This window comes from Eutrigla gurnardus (genome assembly GCF_963514095.1).
Source record: "Eutrigla gurnardus genome assembly, chromosome: 3".
In the NCBI taxonomy this organism is placed as follows: Eukaryota; Metazoa; Chordata; class Actinopteri; order Perciformes; family Triglidae; genus Eutrigla; species Eutrigla gurnardus.
In genome coordinates, this window is record NC_139917.1 from 21,132,449 (window position 1) to 21,147,100 (window position 14,652).

Here is a 14,652-nt window from a genome sequence, read left to right on the forward strand (position 1 = left end):
TACGCAACCCTACATTATCTTCAGGAGAGCAAGAGAAATTCAATCTAAATTGCCCAAAAATGTAGCTCATTTGATCAGTTTCTTTGTATTAAATAGTTTTATTTTCAAGAGCAATGTACAATTGGCAAACAAATGTAAACAGGGATATCTGCCAGAATCTGGCAAGAACATGAACTACAAAAGCTTGAGACAATTATATAAAACAAATAAATAAGCAACAATTATTTTGCCAGGCAATAATCTATGATCTGGACTCCATCTGGTCTAGATACTGCGGTGTACTGACTGAATGAGACATGTTTTCCCAGCTGTTTACTGCAGAAACCCACTACTCTTGATACTGATGGCCGAGGCATTTAGTGTTTTGATCAGGTAAAGCATGTCAAATACACCCAGGTTCAGAATAAGCACAACATTGCCTTATCGTCTTTAAGAAAACTGCCTCCAGTCACTCAAAAACACTGCATTAATAAATCTTTATCCTTATAGCATTAAAAACAACTTAAAGAAACTCAATAACTAGGGTCATCTGTACTAATCCTCAATCCTTAAATTGCTATAACTTAGTTAAAAAACACAAAAGTGATTGATGCTCCTTACAAACCATCCTAAAATCTAAACAGAATATCAATCTTAAAGGAGGTAAACTTTTAAACCTAAGCTGAGGCGACTTGTCAGCTGAAATGTCCCGACACTGCAGTAACATCAGCCTGGCATGCTCTCCTCCTGCCTTGTTCTTGAAACAATTTCAAACAAGGAAGTTTGTCAAACTGTGTCCTCGAACATGTTCTTTAAAACAAAAGACACAAGAATAAAGTCTAACTTCTGAGACGTGGCCCCTGTGATATGCTGTAAATGGTTTGAACAACTGGAGCTGACAGCAGCGCAGACAGACTGCTGCCATCATTCTCAGAGGAGACATACTGGTAGATCTAAGGTGGTGTATATTCAGAGAGAAGACTGACAGCAGAGACGGGAGCAACAGGAACTGTGGTGGAAGAGGCTGGCCTTCTTAGGCTGGGAGACATTTTTGACAGCAATGACTTAGAGAAGGATGGAAGAAAGCGTGGAAGCTCAGGATGGAGGAAGGAAAACATCTAAAATGCACAGAATCTCCAAGGGAATCACCTAAACTTTCAATGAGCAGGCGGGGGGCGACGACGACTAGGGATGCAGGGTGTGGTTGGGGAGAGTGCGGCTCTGTGATGGGTGTAGCTGAGGGATGGGGCAGCCGGGGTGACTGCAGGCTACCAGGTGGTTCGGAGGAAATACATGCTGCCCCACTCAGAGAGGGTGGAGCAGCAGCAGAAACGGCCCTCACACCTCCTCCGCATTGGGGGAGAAAGGAGACAGCAGGCATGGGGTTCACCTCTTCAGTCTTTTCGTACCCTCCTCTTTCGCACAGCTTGTTTGTGGCTCTCTTCAGCGACGTCACCTCCCTCCTTTGGCTGCAAGCCACAATTGGATAGAAAGAAAGAAAAAGGTTAATTGTATGGAGGAGACATAAAAGAGTGACACTTTTTTTGCCACATTGCCAGAATGTTAACTAAAGTGTAGAATTAGCCCCAATTTACAGGATGTATAGACATTTTATCAAGTCCAATTAAAGTAATTAAATTAAAGGCATTTAAATGCCTTCATTGACCACAACTCCAAGCCCACAGCCTAGAAAGGTGTCATCCTGAATGACAAACAACCATTCACACCTACGGGCAATTTAGAGTCATCAATGGACCTATCCCCATCCTGCATGTCTTTGGACTGTGGGAGGAAGCCAGAGAACTCGGAGAGAACCTACGCTTACACAGGGAGAACATGCAAACTCCACACAGAAGGAACCCGAACCCTACCCGGGAATCGAACCCAAGACCCTCTCGCTGTGAGGCGACAGTGCTACCCACTACACCACCGTGCAGTCCCAAAAGTGATATCTGAAATGTGAAAAAAAAATAGCCACTCACTGGCCACCCACAATTCTCACTATGCCAAGGACACTGTGTCTGAGTTGAGACCTAGTCTTGTGAGTGAGGTGAATGATGCTGCTCAATGTGATGCCTGATGGCCCCAAAAGACAGGCGAACCATGAGTGTCAGAATATGAATAAAAGAATGTGTGGCATTTACGGGTGCATGAGTGCTTTGTATGATATGTCAATACACCAAACAGTGACATTTTAGCAACCTTTCAAACATAATGTATTCTTGTGAATTATAACTTGGGGTTCCCAGCAGGTAAAATATCACCAATATTGGCACGGATACCGATGAACTTATGTGCTATCACGGCGGGGCAAGCCATGCATTATTATTTACGGGGTGAATGCATCAATAATAGGTTACTTATGAATACATTTTCTTTACCACTGGTCGATAGGGATGCAACAGTATAGGATTTGGTGTAACACCTGTGGCCTCTCGCGCTTCCACGTGACTCTCTTCCAGCGTGCATTCACCGTTGAGATGATCGGGTCGCGGTTTTACTTCTACCTCAGCAACCAAAACGGCCGCTCAAGCTGAAGCCTGAGACTTCTTTAGAAGTCAAAGTCTAAGTTACTCAAAGAAATGCGTTACACCCATCCTGCAACACCTTCACTGGCTCCCAATAAAGCAGCATATCCACTTCAAGATCCTCCTCATCATTTACAAAGCTCGCAATAATCTGATCAATAAAATGTATTATTATTGTTGTTGTTATTATTACTATTGGATTAGAATTGGGTGATAATGTTTTGCTACATGATTTACAACCAGTCAAACCAAAAAAGGGAACAATAAACTTAAACATAGCAATAGAAAACTAGAAGAACTACTAGAAAACACAGTGAACTGAAAGAGTTTTATTAAAATTACTTTTGTCCCCCCCAACTCTGAAATCAAAATTTCGTCCTTGCATGTTCGTGCTAATAAACTGGCACCTGGTCGCTTTGTTTTTATAGCAGTCGAGAGCCGGAAACATCACTTTGACCAATAGGAGCACAGAGCGATCTGTCTGTGATCCTTTTTTTCGGCTCTATCCTAATGACACAAAAACTTTGTATCGGAGGATTCATGCTTTATGTAGTGATCCAACCAACCCTGATTGCAACATTTCAGTCCTTTAAAAAGACCAGTAGACACCGGGCCTGACTGTGACCTTTGTTGTTAAATGCCAAAACATGATGTTCGAGCTCTGAACTCAGAAAACTGCTTGCTTGTGTGTGTGTGTGTGTGTGTGTGTGTTAAAACAAGTGTGGCTGCCAATTCAGTTTTGGGCCAAAAAGGACAAAACACGATCAGCTCATGCTGCTATGCAGATAAGATTAACGTGCAATGACACCAACCTCCTCTTCTAATGTTCTCCCAGGAGCTTTGCTCTCCTCTTCTTCCTCCTCCTCCTCCTCTTCCTCCTCTTCTTCTTCTTCCTCCTCATCATCTTCCCCTTCTAGATTGTCTTCTCCCACATCGGCTTCATCCTCCTCCACCTCAGCCTCTTCTGTTGCTTTTAATAGAGGGAAGTGACAGTGAGGACTCGAGAACAGTTTAGCAGCAAAAGAACAATATTCTGATCAACAAAGCACCAACAGAAGAGTGTGTGATATCCTGTGTTTGACCCTCTAACCTGCAGCTGGTGCTCCTTCTGTAGCCTCAGCTGCTTTGTCATCCTCATCTGCTGCACCCTCTTCTTCTTCCTCCTCCTCCTCCTCCTCCTCTTCTTCTTCTACAACATCAGCCCGGGGAGGATCCACCTTCTTGTACACGTAGTCGTCATCCGATTTCTGTGACACATACAGGCGATGGGATCACACTATGTTTAGAGGGTTTTGCTGGTGTGCTTCTGCATAAACCGAGGATCAGAAACATGAAATAAATAAATCACTCATTAGGTGCACAGTACCTTGGGCCAGCAGAAGAGCACAGTCAGTCCCACAGGCAGGCCAACTGTCAGTATGTAGATCACCCAGAGCCACGGTCGTTCTTCTGCTGCCATCATCAGCTGAGCAAAGACCCCCGGCTGTTGGGACAAGAAAAGATAGCAAGAGCAAATTGTAAACTTTTCCCTCACATAAACCGACAGCTCTGGCGTACATTACATGCATAAAATTAGCAATGTAAATGTCTAGGGTGCTCCTCTACATTGCTGCCCTTACAAGACATCACACTGACCTCGTTAGCGCTGGCCACCAGTTTCTTCAGCCCCCAACTGTCGGAGGCCCAGCGGTCAGCCACCTCCTTGTGAGAGGTGATGATGAAGTTGTCAAAGTAGATATCTGAGGTCATTGACCACAACTCCAAGCCCACAGCCTTGAAAGGTGTCATCCTGAATGGCTGCAGGTCCTCAAAATAGTCTGGGTTATCAATCTTGCGTGGCTTCCAGACTCCCTTGGGAGGTGAAAAGAAATGTAGAGGAAAACAGTTCAGATAGGTTCAAATGGTACACAAATACATAGCATTTCCAACAGTTTAGAGGTGTTGCAACTTACGGAAAACTGTTTCTTGGCAGAATGCGGTAGTGTGCATCTCTTAATTCCTATTTTACAAACCAAAAGTCTGGAACCATAAATGGCAATGGTGGCCCATGTAGGTGTTGTGGTCAGTAGCTCCCATGAATGTCACTACAGTTTAGTCTTAATTTGTTGTCTTTTCATCTTTATTACTGGAGCACTTAAGCCTTGAAAGAATACACATCAACATCGGAAAAGGAAGCGTGGGGATTGGATTCATTTGTGGGGAGGGGACCCTCAGTTGGTCTCCAACCACGGCTGACCATCCAGCCAGTTCTACCAGACCAAACGCCACTGAAAGTGGAGTGGACCTCCCCAAGAGGAGAGCTGAGATGGGAGTTAAGCTAACCCAGCTTGGCCCTAAGGCTATTCCACTCCCCAGCCTACTCCTGCCCAATGTCTGGATGCAGGAATACAAAATGGAAGAAATAAGATTACAGGCTAACCCAGCAACATGAGTTTGGTGATTGTTGTGCACACATCTTAAAATGTATTTCAGCGTGAAACCCTGTGTTGCAAAATGACGATTTATTATCCTCCGGTAAATATAAGCCTAACATCAATAAGCCCCAAACAGCCTGATAAAACCTGGTTTACTTCTAGTCACCTGATAATTGGGATTGTCCACCAGAGGGGCTTTCCACTTGCCCTTGTACTGTGGGTTGTTGATCTTGGGACGCTTCCACTCCCCACAACCGGGGGCCGTCTCACAGGCTGGGTTAGGAATCTGTGGGGCTTCCCACACTCCATCCATCTCCTCGTCCCTACACAGAGGAAAGCTGTCATTAACCTACTGTTACAACACTCATGCTGGTTAAGGTCTTTGTTCGGTGTATGTGTTTATTAACCAGTCTTCTGGTTTCTCAGCATTAGGGTCGGGGACAAACTCGGGTTCATCATCCAGCCAGCCCTCTGGCTTCAAAGCATCAGGGTCCTCAATCTTTGCTGGAGCATCTTCATCCCTGAGACACAGACGGCCATGTGTGTTATTACAGAGCAGGTCATCACGTGTGTGTGATCTGCAACTAAATCTACTGGGATGTAGGTTCTAGTCACCAGTCATCGGGCTTGGTAGCCTCAGGGTCAGGAATCTTTGCCCTCTCGTCCCAGTCCTCCGGCTTGGAGTCAGTTGAGTCATCTATCTCTTTGGGTGGGTTGACTGGAGGCACCATGTCATGCAGCAGGCTGCCACGGCTCACACTGGACTGGTCTATGAACATCTCGTAGCTGTTGTCTGGGTTCAGGACTGACGGAGGAAAAATGCCAAATGAATGTATGAGCAATATGAGAAATGTACAGTTTATAAAAGCACTGAAATGTATGCAGCTACGTGTAAAAATGAAGCTGTTGTGAAAGGTAAGGCATTAGATATAAAAGACACATTTCAGTCAGATATCAAGGCATATATATATATATTCTCCTTCCTAATAGTCTCTCTACCTAAAGTGTAGAGGTGAGTCTTCTTGTCAGTGTAGAACTTTTTGAGGTCAACATCAGCCCTCTTGGCATGCTTCTCCTCCAAGTCTTTGTTGAGAGGATTCTGGTGGCGGAAGATAAGGTGCAGCTTGTAGTCCTCGCCACACTTGTCTGGTCCAAACATGAGGGTGTAGGGTGTACGGTCATGGAATTGCTCCTAAAAATGCACATGAAACAAGAGTTGAATGTAAAGAGTAAATAGACAGATGAGAAACACTCTGAAGGTTTCATATGCTGTTTCCACCAACACTCACGAAAGACAATTAAATGACTTGCGCCGGAGTGAGATGATTTGGATATAAATGCCCATCAAATAGCCTGCGTACATCAAAACTTGCAAATAAATACCAATACGGTAGAATGACAACACGTATAACCCACCAGATTGAGATCGCCAGTGTCTGAAAGCAGTTTGATGTATGCTCCACCACAGTCAATACCATCCTGGAAATTAACCTCATACCTGCAAACCAGAACACAACAAAACAACACGTTTGATCACATGAATTCACAGTTTTGTTAACTGTAAAATACAAATAACACTTTTACATCCACTAAACACTGTAGCTTATGGAAAAAGTCCATATGGTGTGTGTTTGAACTCACTGTATGACCAGAGGTTCATCCTGGAAGACAAAGGGTTTGTTCAGCATTGCAGAGATGGCGTGGTGTTTGGCCCGAGACTTGAGCACCAGACCCTGGTCTCCTGGAACTTTGTTCGCCTTCAGCTGCTCCACAAACCACTTCCCTACAGCCGAGTAGACATTCAACATTTATTTCATTGGTCATGGTGCACTGGCCCCTGCTTGAGACAGCTTTATTGTAGTCTAAATACAATTTAAAATGCATTGATTAAGTGTCTCGAAGAGTGTCATTATAATCAATAGCAAATAAATATCTTTATTTATATAATACAAATGAAAAGCCAGTCTGTGCAAGGTGAATATAAAAACAGCAAGTTGTGCCTCTGTACAAGATCTCATATGCACACATCTGGATTAGGCAAGAGGGAGGAAAAACAGCAACAAACCGTCATATTTGGCGATGTCTTCTTCCGTATCCCCCTTCACCGTCTTTGACAGCTGCCAACTATGAAGATAAACATCACAAAACTCTCATATAAGAAAAGGTGAACACACCAACACACTACAACAACTGATTGTGTAACTTCATCCTGGTCACTCAAGACCATCAGCTTATGTGTCCTAGCATGCATTAAACATTTATGCTGTACTTTTAACAGCTCTTTGTGGTTAATTGGCAGGCTATACCTTTCCAGTGAGCCGTCATCGAATGTCTCTGCAAAGTAGACATCTCCAGTGGGAACAGGAGTCTTGTATGTTACCTGGAGAAACAACACAAATTAGAACTTAATCCAACAGTCATGTTACCTTCATCCAAAGCTTTGCAACAGCAGCAAATCTTTGACATACTTGAGTTTCACATAGGACCTTAAATTAACCTATGATCCATTCCTGACCTGGAAGGAAACATTTGCATCCATTCCAGCCTCGCCAGCCTTCCCACTCGCTGTGCCGTCTGGCTCATCAGAATGGTCTTCATCCATCACAGTTGCCTCCTCCTCCTCCCCCTCCTCGTCCTCCTCCTCTGGCATCAGAACCTTTAATTCTTCCTCGTCCAATCCCATATCTTCTTCGATGTCTGAAACAACCTCAAACTGCTTCTCCTGGGATGCCACAGCTGCCACAGCCAGGGAGGACAGGAGCAGCACACACCACATCCAACCCCTTTCCGACATCATCTGAATGGGGATGACAGAGGAGGTGGTGAAACAGGAGGGTGAAGAGAGTGTACGATAAGGATGTCAGAGATGAGAATGGTGTGAGCAGAGTGTGGAGGGTATGGTTAGGGAGGATAACAGAGGGGAATGGGGCAGGTGTGAGATGTTATTTATGGAGAGCAACACCGTGTGTTTGTATGGAGGGGGGAATGAATGATATAAATAGAAATCACAAGTGCATAAAAGGTTGGAGAGACAGGAGGGTGAGAGAAAAAAAAAGAGAGATCACATTAGTGCACAGTGCTGCTTGATGCAGGGCCTGTGTCCTCAGATTACATCCTTATCTCACATTTTTCCTCACAAAACCTTAGTCTGCTAAAATGCCCATCAGATAAATCATAAAGACAGACTCCTTCCTTCTAACTTTACTAAAAAAAGCATATAAGCCTTTTTGGATTCACAATTTGTCCTCTTTCCAGAAGAAAATAACCAAAAAAAACATACTAGTCCTAATTTGTAACAGTAAATGCTTCAGTTTAGAATCCGTTTGTGCATTTGGCACCACTGAATACTGGAGCAATTGAGATGTTCTTGGTCTGTAAAACCAAAGAACAGCTTTAATGACCTATTGATCCGACCACATCTGCTCACGCTTCTTGTGAGCAGCAGTAATTGAAAGGCATCACTGCAGACAGCACAGCAGCACGTTTCCCCTCATTTCTAATTAACTTTAATTCCCATACTGTCGTTGAGAGTGCAGGAGGATCAAAAGTATAAACATAAGGGAGAGATGATGAACCAGGAGCACTATTAAGAGATTTCTTATCTTGATAACAATATAAGAGTGTCCGAGAATAGAAGTAGGAATAGAATATTTAATGAAAAATATTGTTTGAGCTGTTGGTTTTGCTGCAGAGAATCCAGTTATTAAGTGGTCACATTTGATGAACTGCCTTCTTGAATTCAACAAAAATGAGGTGGTTCTCAACCAGCAACCCTTAGAAAATGTTGAAAACATCTTCCCTGCAGTAAATTTCAGTAATATGTAAGGTCTCCCTTTGGAGAATGAATCAAGTTGTGGCCTAAGTCTAACAAGGCGTCTCTGAGCAGTTTCCACCGTCTGTGACAAGTCATCTCAAACCCACATCCATTATGAAAAGGATGGTGGTTTAAATTTACAAAAAAGGAAGCCATTGTTACATTGTAACAAGAAAAAGCAAAACGCAAGTACAATAATACAGCAACAATATCCACTATCTAGCCACAGTCAAGCCATATTGGTATGTAGAGCAGCAATATGACATCAATATACGGTAATCATAATATTGATCATGATTTCAAAAAAGTTATAAGATGAGCCATGCAGCAGTTATCTTACACAGCTATAGAAGACCATTCCACATTCATGAATAAAAGTACTCGTAAATATGACATACCCCTATCTTAAATTTCTAATTGAATCAACCAGCTGTTCTGTGGTACCATTAAACTTCAGTCCTCCTATTTAACAGTCATAGCCCAAGTGTAACGTTACTTGGGTAACTTACCAGCATCTGGTTCACGTTGGACAGTGCCAGCGGGGACTTGTTTAATTGTCATCAATATTAAACAGAGCTTATTGCTGAAAAGATAATATGAACTACACATAAAAGGTCACGGGACAGGGTTGCGGAGCTAACATGGCTGCCTCCGATCACTGCAATATCCAAACTCTTATAGATGAATGGCTGTGGCTGCAGCACCTGCTCCAACCGCCTGCTAGCTATGCTAACTGGACATCGCGTCAATCATGAGCAACAAACGTTAACATAACACAAGCTTAGCTAGTAAACAAGCGGGCTTACAAAAGGGGTCCACCGATTAAACATGGCGTTATAAACACAAACGGCATAAAATAAAATAATTCAAGAAAAGGGTGACCGAAAATGTCTTATTAGCCTGCTGAAATTACTAGATAGCAACGGTTAGCTTGCTAAATTAGCAGTGATGTCGATACAGAGAGCAGTCGAGAAAATGAATGAGCGCACACAAACAAACCTTGCGCCTTCTTGTTAAACGCAGAGATAATGTCTCTATAAAAGCTTTTCCCCCGCTTTGAAGAAAAAACGGGTGAAGTATGTCATGGGTTTTTAGCCCGCTGAGAGTATCACGGAGGCCCGACCTTCTACGGTTTGGGAAAAACACGGTTGCCGTCCTACAGAAGATGGAACGTTGATGACAGCTTGGCCGGATAACGGTGCGCGCGGTTGAGCGCGAGCGACTCCCTGCAAAGGGGCATTCCGCATGCGCACATCGCGCAGATGGAGAGAGTAAATGGTGCCTTCATGTACCCGCTAATAGTTTTAACAAATATCAGCCGAGACGAGAACGATGCCGAAGCTGTTGAAAATACCGAGTCATTTCGCTACAAAATGGATATTCTTTCGCATGAGATACGATTCACATGAACTGAGTTATTCTTACACGTATTATGAAGCTTGATTTAGTTGTAAAACCTCCGTGAAATGCAGTTTTTAATAAATAATGCATGATGGTCGGAACAAAATGGCAGTTTGATGATTAACTTCCAAGACTCACTCACCCAAAAGTACATTGGCAACAGAATATATTATGTTAGTGTTCCAACAAAATCATCAAATGATACGCATTTATATTTACAAATTCAAGCAAAGGTTGTAACAATGTACCCGCTGACAATATTTACCAGGAGCACTTGAAGGCATCATAAATTCTCCCTGCAGCTGCATTTCAAAGTAAAAGCTTACATTTTACTAAAACTGTTCCGTGGGCATATACTGCCAAAAAAGATCCGGTTCGTAATACACATGCACACGTAGAATAACGTTAGAGTAATTTCACAATCATTATATAAAAAAAGTAAAGCCAATTATTTCCTCCACCTTTATTTTGACATGTCGTATACACTTCCGGGGTAGAGTTCAGAAAATATCTATGGTGGCCACATGCTTGTGAAGTCAGTGGCAGTTTTAAATTGTTGTTATCTTACTGTAGTCCCTGAAAACCCCGCAGAATGAAGGACACACCGCTGTCTAACTGTGAGCGCGATTTCTTGCTCAAAGCGATCGAGGAGAAAAAGGTGAGCTGGTCTGCAGCGACTTAGAAAACTGATGCCAAAATAGATGTTTTACCAAAGGATAGTTCACTATGCCAGTCTCCAGTTATTTAAAATAGAAAGACTTCAGTTAGTTTGGTTCCAAGTCCTAAGTTTGAGTTTCCCCATGTCCTCTCCGTGCAGCGCCTGGATGGACGACAGACCTACGACTACAGAAAGATGAAGATCACATTTGGGACCGATTATGGTTGCTGCTTTGTGGATCTGGGGAAAACCAGGTGAAACTATGCGCAGATAAGCGTCAAGTGCATTTTCTACATGGTTTAACTTCCTCATAAATCTTCCCCTACATGTTGCTTAATTTACCTTAAAAGTTAGCTAAAACTTTTTTTTTTTTCATATACTGTATGTTCTGTAAATATTCAGATCTTCATGCATTCCTGCACCATTCTTTCAAATTGGAAATTCAAGATCTTTCATGCATTATTCTATGAACATGTATCCCAGAATTTCCCATGACAAATTTGCTATCTTAGCAAAATCATGAGAGTCTATAATGCAAATTTGATGATGGGATGAGCGATATATTTAATAATAATATTGTTCAAAGTCAAAGAGAACACTTGCCCATGCAGTGCATGTCAATTCATATGATTTTTTTTTTCATTCACTAAGACCATGAAGTCATAATTTTGGTAATAGTGGAATTTCAATGTGCTGCACTCTTCAGGGTCATGGCCCAGGTGTCGTGTGAGCTGGTGACTCCTAAAGAGAGTCGTCCAAACGAGGGAATCATGTTCTTCAACATTGAGCTCTCACCGATGGCCTCGCCGGCATTTGAACAAGGCAGGTGAGAAAAGAGCAAAATAGATCTTTATGTACTTTTCAAAATAAACATCTGACATTTTGCGTTGCGTAATTATTATTTGTTTTTAATGGAGATAAGGGACGTATTAGACGAGGACTGTATCTGAGACATGGTTCATTTGGTCCAAATGTTGTGCAGAGATTGTAACTAATCTGCAGGGTTTTTCTTTCTCTCCAGACAGTCTGAGTTGTCAGTGAAGCTAAACAGACAGCTGGAGAGATGCTTGAGGAACTCCAAGTGCATTGATACCGAGTCCCTGTGTGTGGTGTCTGGAGAAAAGGTGAAACCCACGTGTGCATGTTAAAAAAGAAAAGATAAGAACTGTATTATCCAGTGTGCTGATGTCTGTGCGGGTGCCTGTGTTCAGGTGTGGCAGATCAGAGTGGATGTTCACTTACTGAATCATGACGGAAACCTGATGGATGCCGCCAGCATTGCTGCCATCACCGCGCTGTGCCACTTCAGACGTCCTGATGTCGGCATCCAGGGAGATGAAGTCACGGTGGTGAGTCGAGCAAAGGAACGCAGCAGGTGGCGTCTCTGCTTTCTCCGAATCTACAGGGGAAAAGCCTTACGTTCCAAACAACAACACGCTCTCTGTCATTTGAATTTCTCTGATGATGCTCACGGGTCAAAACATCCTGTCGAAACAGTTTTAATGTATTTGATACTTTGTGTTGTTTGTAATTGTGTGTTTTCCTGTGCTCCCTCAGTACAGTCCAGAGGAGAGAGACCCTATTCCTCTGAGCATCTACCACATGCCCATCAGTGTCAGCTTCTCCTTCTTCCAACAAGGGTGAGGCACCACATTTGAATTCAAGACTGAATCATTTTCTCTACAAAGTAATGAGATTTTAGGATTTTTATTTGAGGAGCGATCGCCCCCGTAGGGAGGATGTAGTGTCTTGTGTTCCAACTTAATCCAGGGCTGTTGCATTGGACTGCGTTCGTGTAAGCGAGGTGCATTACATTATTCCTCCTCATACCAAAGGTTCTACTTCTGTACTTCCTATCCGCTCTGCAGAACCTATTTGCTGGTGGATCCCTGTGAACGGGAGGAGCGAGTGATGGATGGCCTGCTGATGATAGCCATGAACAAACACAGAGAAATCTGCTCCATCCAGTCCAGCGGGGGCATCATGTTGCTAAAAGAGCAGGTAAATGGAGTCTATTTAGTTTTGGAGCCATAAAGATCAATAATCTTCAAAAATAATGTCACTTACTTGACTTGAGAGCTTCACAAACATCCATATTTACTGGGAGAGATGCTCTTTGAAAGACACTAAAGAGAAAAATAAACACAGGTGAAGCTGAAACAAATATTCACGTGACAAATCGTTTGTTTTGTGTGTTGAAGGTTATGCGATGCAGTAAAATAGCCAGCGTTAAAGTGTCAGAAATCACAGAGCTCCTCAGCAAAGCCCTGGAGAATGACAAGAAAGCAAGGTGAGCTTTACGTAACCACGCTTCAGTATGAAGCTGTGGGAGTGGACGTATCGAACAGCATTTCAACAGGCGCCATTAGAAGACGTACAGGAACTCTGTATTGTTTAACTTTCCAGGAAGGCGGGTGGCAGGTGTGGTTTTGCAGAGTCTATGCCGCAGGAGAGAATCACAGCACTGAAAATGGACGAGCTCTCAGTGGAGATGACGGATGTGACGGAGAGAGCCAATGACATCGTCCAGAACGCTGAGGCCACACCTCAGACGTATCCTTAACTGAGCCTTAACAACATTATCTTAAACAGTGTGTCTTCACCTTTTTTTTTAAAATTCTATCTGTCACTTACCTACTGTGGCTACTTAACATTACATACTAGGGTGTCGTCCCCGGTGGTGCCCGTCCCAGGTGTGGGTGTTGTAGGGCAGGGGCTGCAGAACACCTGGGGACTAGAGGAAGATGATGAAGGGGAAGCAGAAGAAAACGACAACAGCGGTGAAGAACAGGAGGGAACACTTAGGATGGAAGAGGAACAGCATGAAAAGGAGAGCAGAGGAGGTAATTTGAATGTCTCGTTGTAAAGAGAGAGACTGGAACTTGGCGACGGTGAATAAGACGGAATCAGATGATAACCAGGCAAGCTGTCGGGCCCAAACGTATTGAACCTTTTCTAACATTAGGTAAAAAAAGAAAGAAATGTCCTGCGTTGTATTTTAAACATTTGTTTTGACTTACAGGAGACATAGTTGAGATATCTGACAGTGAAGAGGAGGAAGTGGTCATACTTCATGCAGAGACACCAGACAAAGCTGCTAAGTAGGTCCGCCGGTTGTCCTTTCTATGCATAGCAGACGCATGTTGTTCCTCAATTAACGTCCTTTTTCTTGCTCTCAGAAATGCAGGAACCAGTTCCCACCAGAAGGGGCCAGCAACATCCCAGAAACGACAAAAGAAAAAATGAAAGAGGAATCAACTGGAGCTCACTCACTGCCTGTAGTCAAGGATCTGCATATCTACAGCCATGCCAACAAATACCCCTCTCCTGGCTAAAATGATTCCCACCCGTTAAAGCTGAGAATTGGGATCAAATGCAGTACAGATTATAAACAGACTGCGCTTACAAATGTGTCGAAAGTTCTTTTTAACAGAATTTCACAGATGGACCAAAGGCCATGGGATTCAATAAAAAGGACATCTGATTGTTTGACCTTGTTGAACCGTCATGCTGTTGGCATTTTAAGGGAGTGAACGAGCAATATTGCAATACATGCCATGTTGATTGACATGAATTCAAAAGGAAGGTTACCACAAAAAAAACAAACATAATGATATCAGAACAAAGTCACGTCCTCTTATAAACATCTTCTGTCACTCAACATCGTGGCTCTTTATTTTTAAAGGGCCGACTTGTTTAATAATTCCGCCACGGCCCAAAGACATGCAAGTTAATTGTTGACTCAAAATTTTTCTGCAGGTGTGACTGGTTGTCAGACTGCGTGTCGGCATGCCTTTACGCAACGTTGGCTGTGATCAGCTCCAGGCTGCTGCTCTGAACAGGAAGTTGCTGAACAGA

At 43.2% G+C, this 14,652-nt stretch overlaps 2 protein-coding genes across 3 annotated transcripts; one reads left to right on the forward strand and one right to left on the reverse strand.

Moving 5' to 3' along the window:
* Nucleotides 1–82: 82 nt before the first annotated feature.
* Nucleotides 83–9,929, reverse strand: clgn (calmegin). 2 transcript variants are annotated; one of them, XM_084005766.1, is made up of 15 exons: nucleotides 9,735–9,929; nucleotides 7,437–7,718; nucleotides 7,228–7,301; nucleotides 6,987–7,045; nucleotides 6,563–6,704; nucleotides 6,338–6,419; nucleotides 5,921–6,113; nucleotides 5,537–5,726; nucleotides 5,329–5,442; nucleotides 5,088–5,244; nucleotides 4,143–4,358; nucleotides 3,874–3,990; nucleotides 3,598–3,754; nucleotides 3,320–3,471; nucleotides 83–1,448 (listed from the first exon to the last, which is right to left on the reverse strand). In XM_084005766.1, the coding sequence occupies exons 2-15, from the start codon at nucleotides 7,716–7,718 to the stop codon at nucleotides 1,374–1,376; spliced, it is 2,010 nt and encodes a 669-aa protein (XP_083861892.1). In that variant the 5' UTR covers nucleotides 9,735–9,929; the 3' UTR covers nucleotides 83–1,373. The 2 variants fall into 2 exon arrangements, with proteins under 2 accessions (XP_083861892.1, XP_083861891.1); XM_084005765.1 differs by having other exon boundaries at nucleotides 3,320–3,477; nucleotides 9,735–9,928.
* A 712-nt stretch (nucleotides 9,930–10,641) lies between these two features.
* exosc9 (exosome component 9) lies at nucleotides 10,642–14,287 on the forward strand. Its single transcript, XM_084005240.1, has 12 exons — nucleotides 10,642–10,794; nucleotides 10,954–11,048; nucleotides 11,501–11,620; nucleotides 11,816–11,918; nucleotides 12,006–12,143; nucleotides 12,352–12,434; nucleotides 12,663–12,795; nucleotides 12,996–13,084; nucleotides 13,201–13,347; nucleotides 13,459–13,637; nucleotides 13,817–13,895; nucleotides 13,974–14,287. Exons 1-12 carry the CDS (start codon nucleotides 10,729–10,731, stop codon nucleotides 14,038–14,040), a joined length of 1,299 nt encoding a protein of 432 aa, XP_083861366.1. The 5' UTR covers nucleotides 10,642–10,728; the 3' UTR covers nucleotides 14,041–14,287.
* The last annotated feature ends 365 nt before the right edge of the window (nucleotides 14,288–14,652 follow it).

Coding starts and splice junctions, on each gene's coding strand:
- clgn (XM_084005765.1), bottom strand. CDS start 7,718: ATGATGTCGGAAAGGGGTTGGATGTGGTGTGTGCTGCTCCTGTCCTCC. Junction 7,302..7,436: donor ATGCAAATGTTTCCTTCCAG/GTCAGGAATGGA, acceptor TTGTTTCTCCAG/GTAACATACAAGACTCCTGT. Junction 1,449..3,319: donor GGAGAACATTAGAAGAGGAG/GTTGGTGTCATT, acceptor TGTGGCTTGCAG/CCAAAGGAGGGAGGTGACGT.
- exosc9 (XM_084005240.1), top strand. CDS start 10,729: ATGAAGGACACACCGCTGTCTAACTGTGAGCGCGATTTCTTGCTCAAA. Junction 10,795..10,953: donor AAGCGATCGAGGAGAAAAAG/GTGAGCTGGTCT, acceptor CTCTCCGTGCAG/CGCCTGGATGGACGACAGAC. Junction 12,144..12,351: donor AGGGAGATGAAGTCACGGTG/GTGAGTCGAGCA, acceptor GTGCTCCCTCAG/TACAGTCCAGAGGAGAGAGA.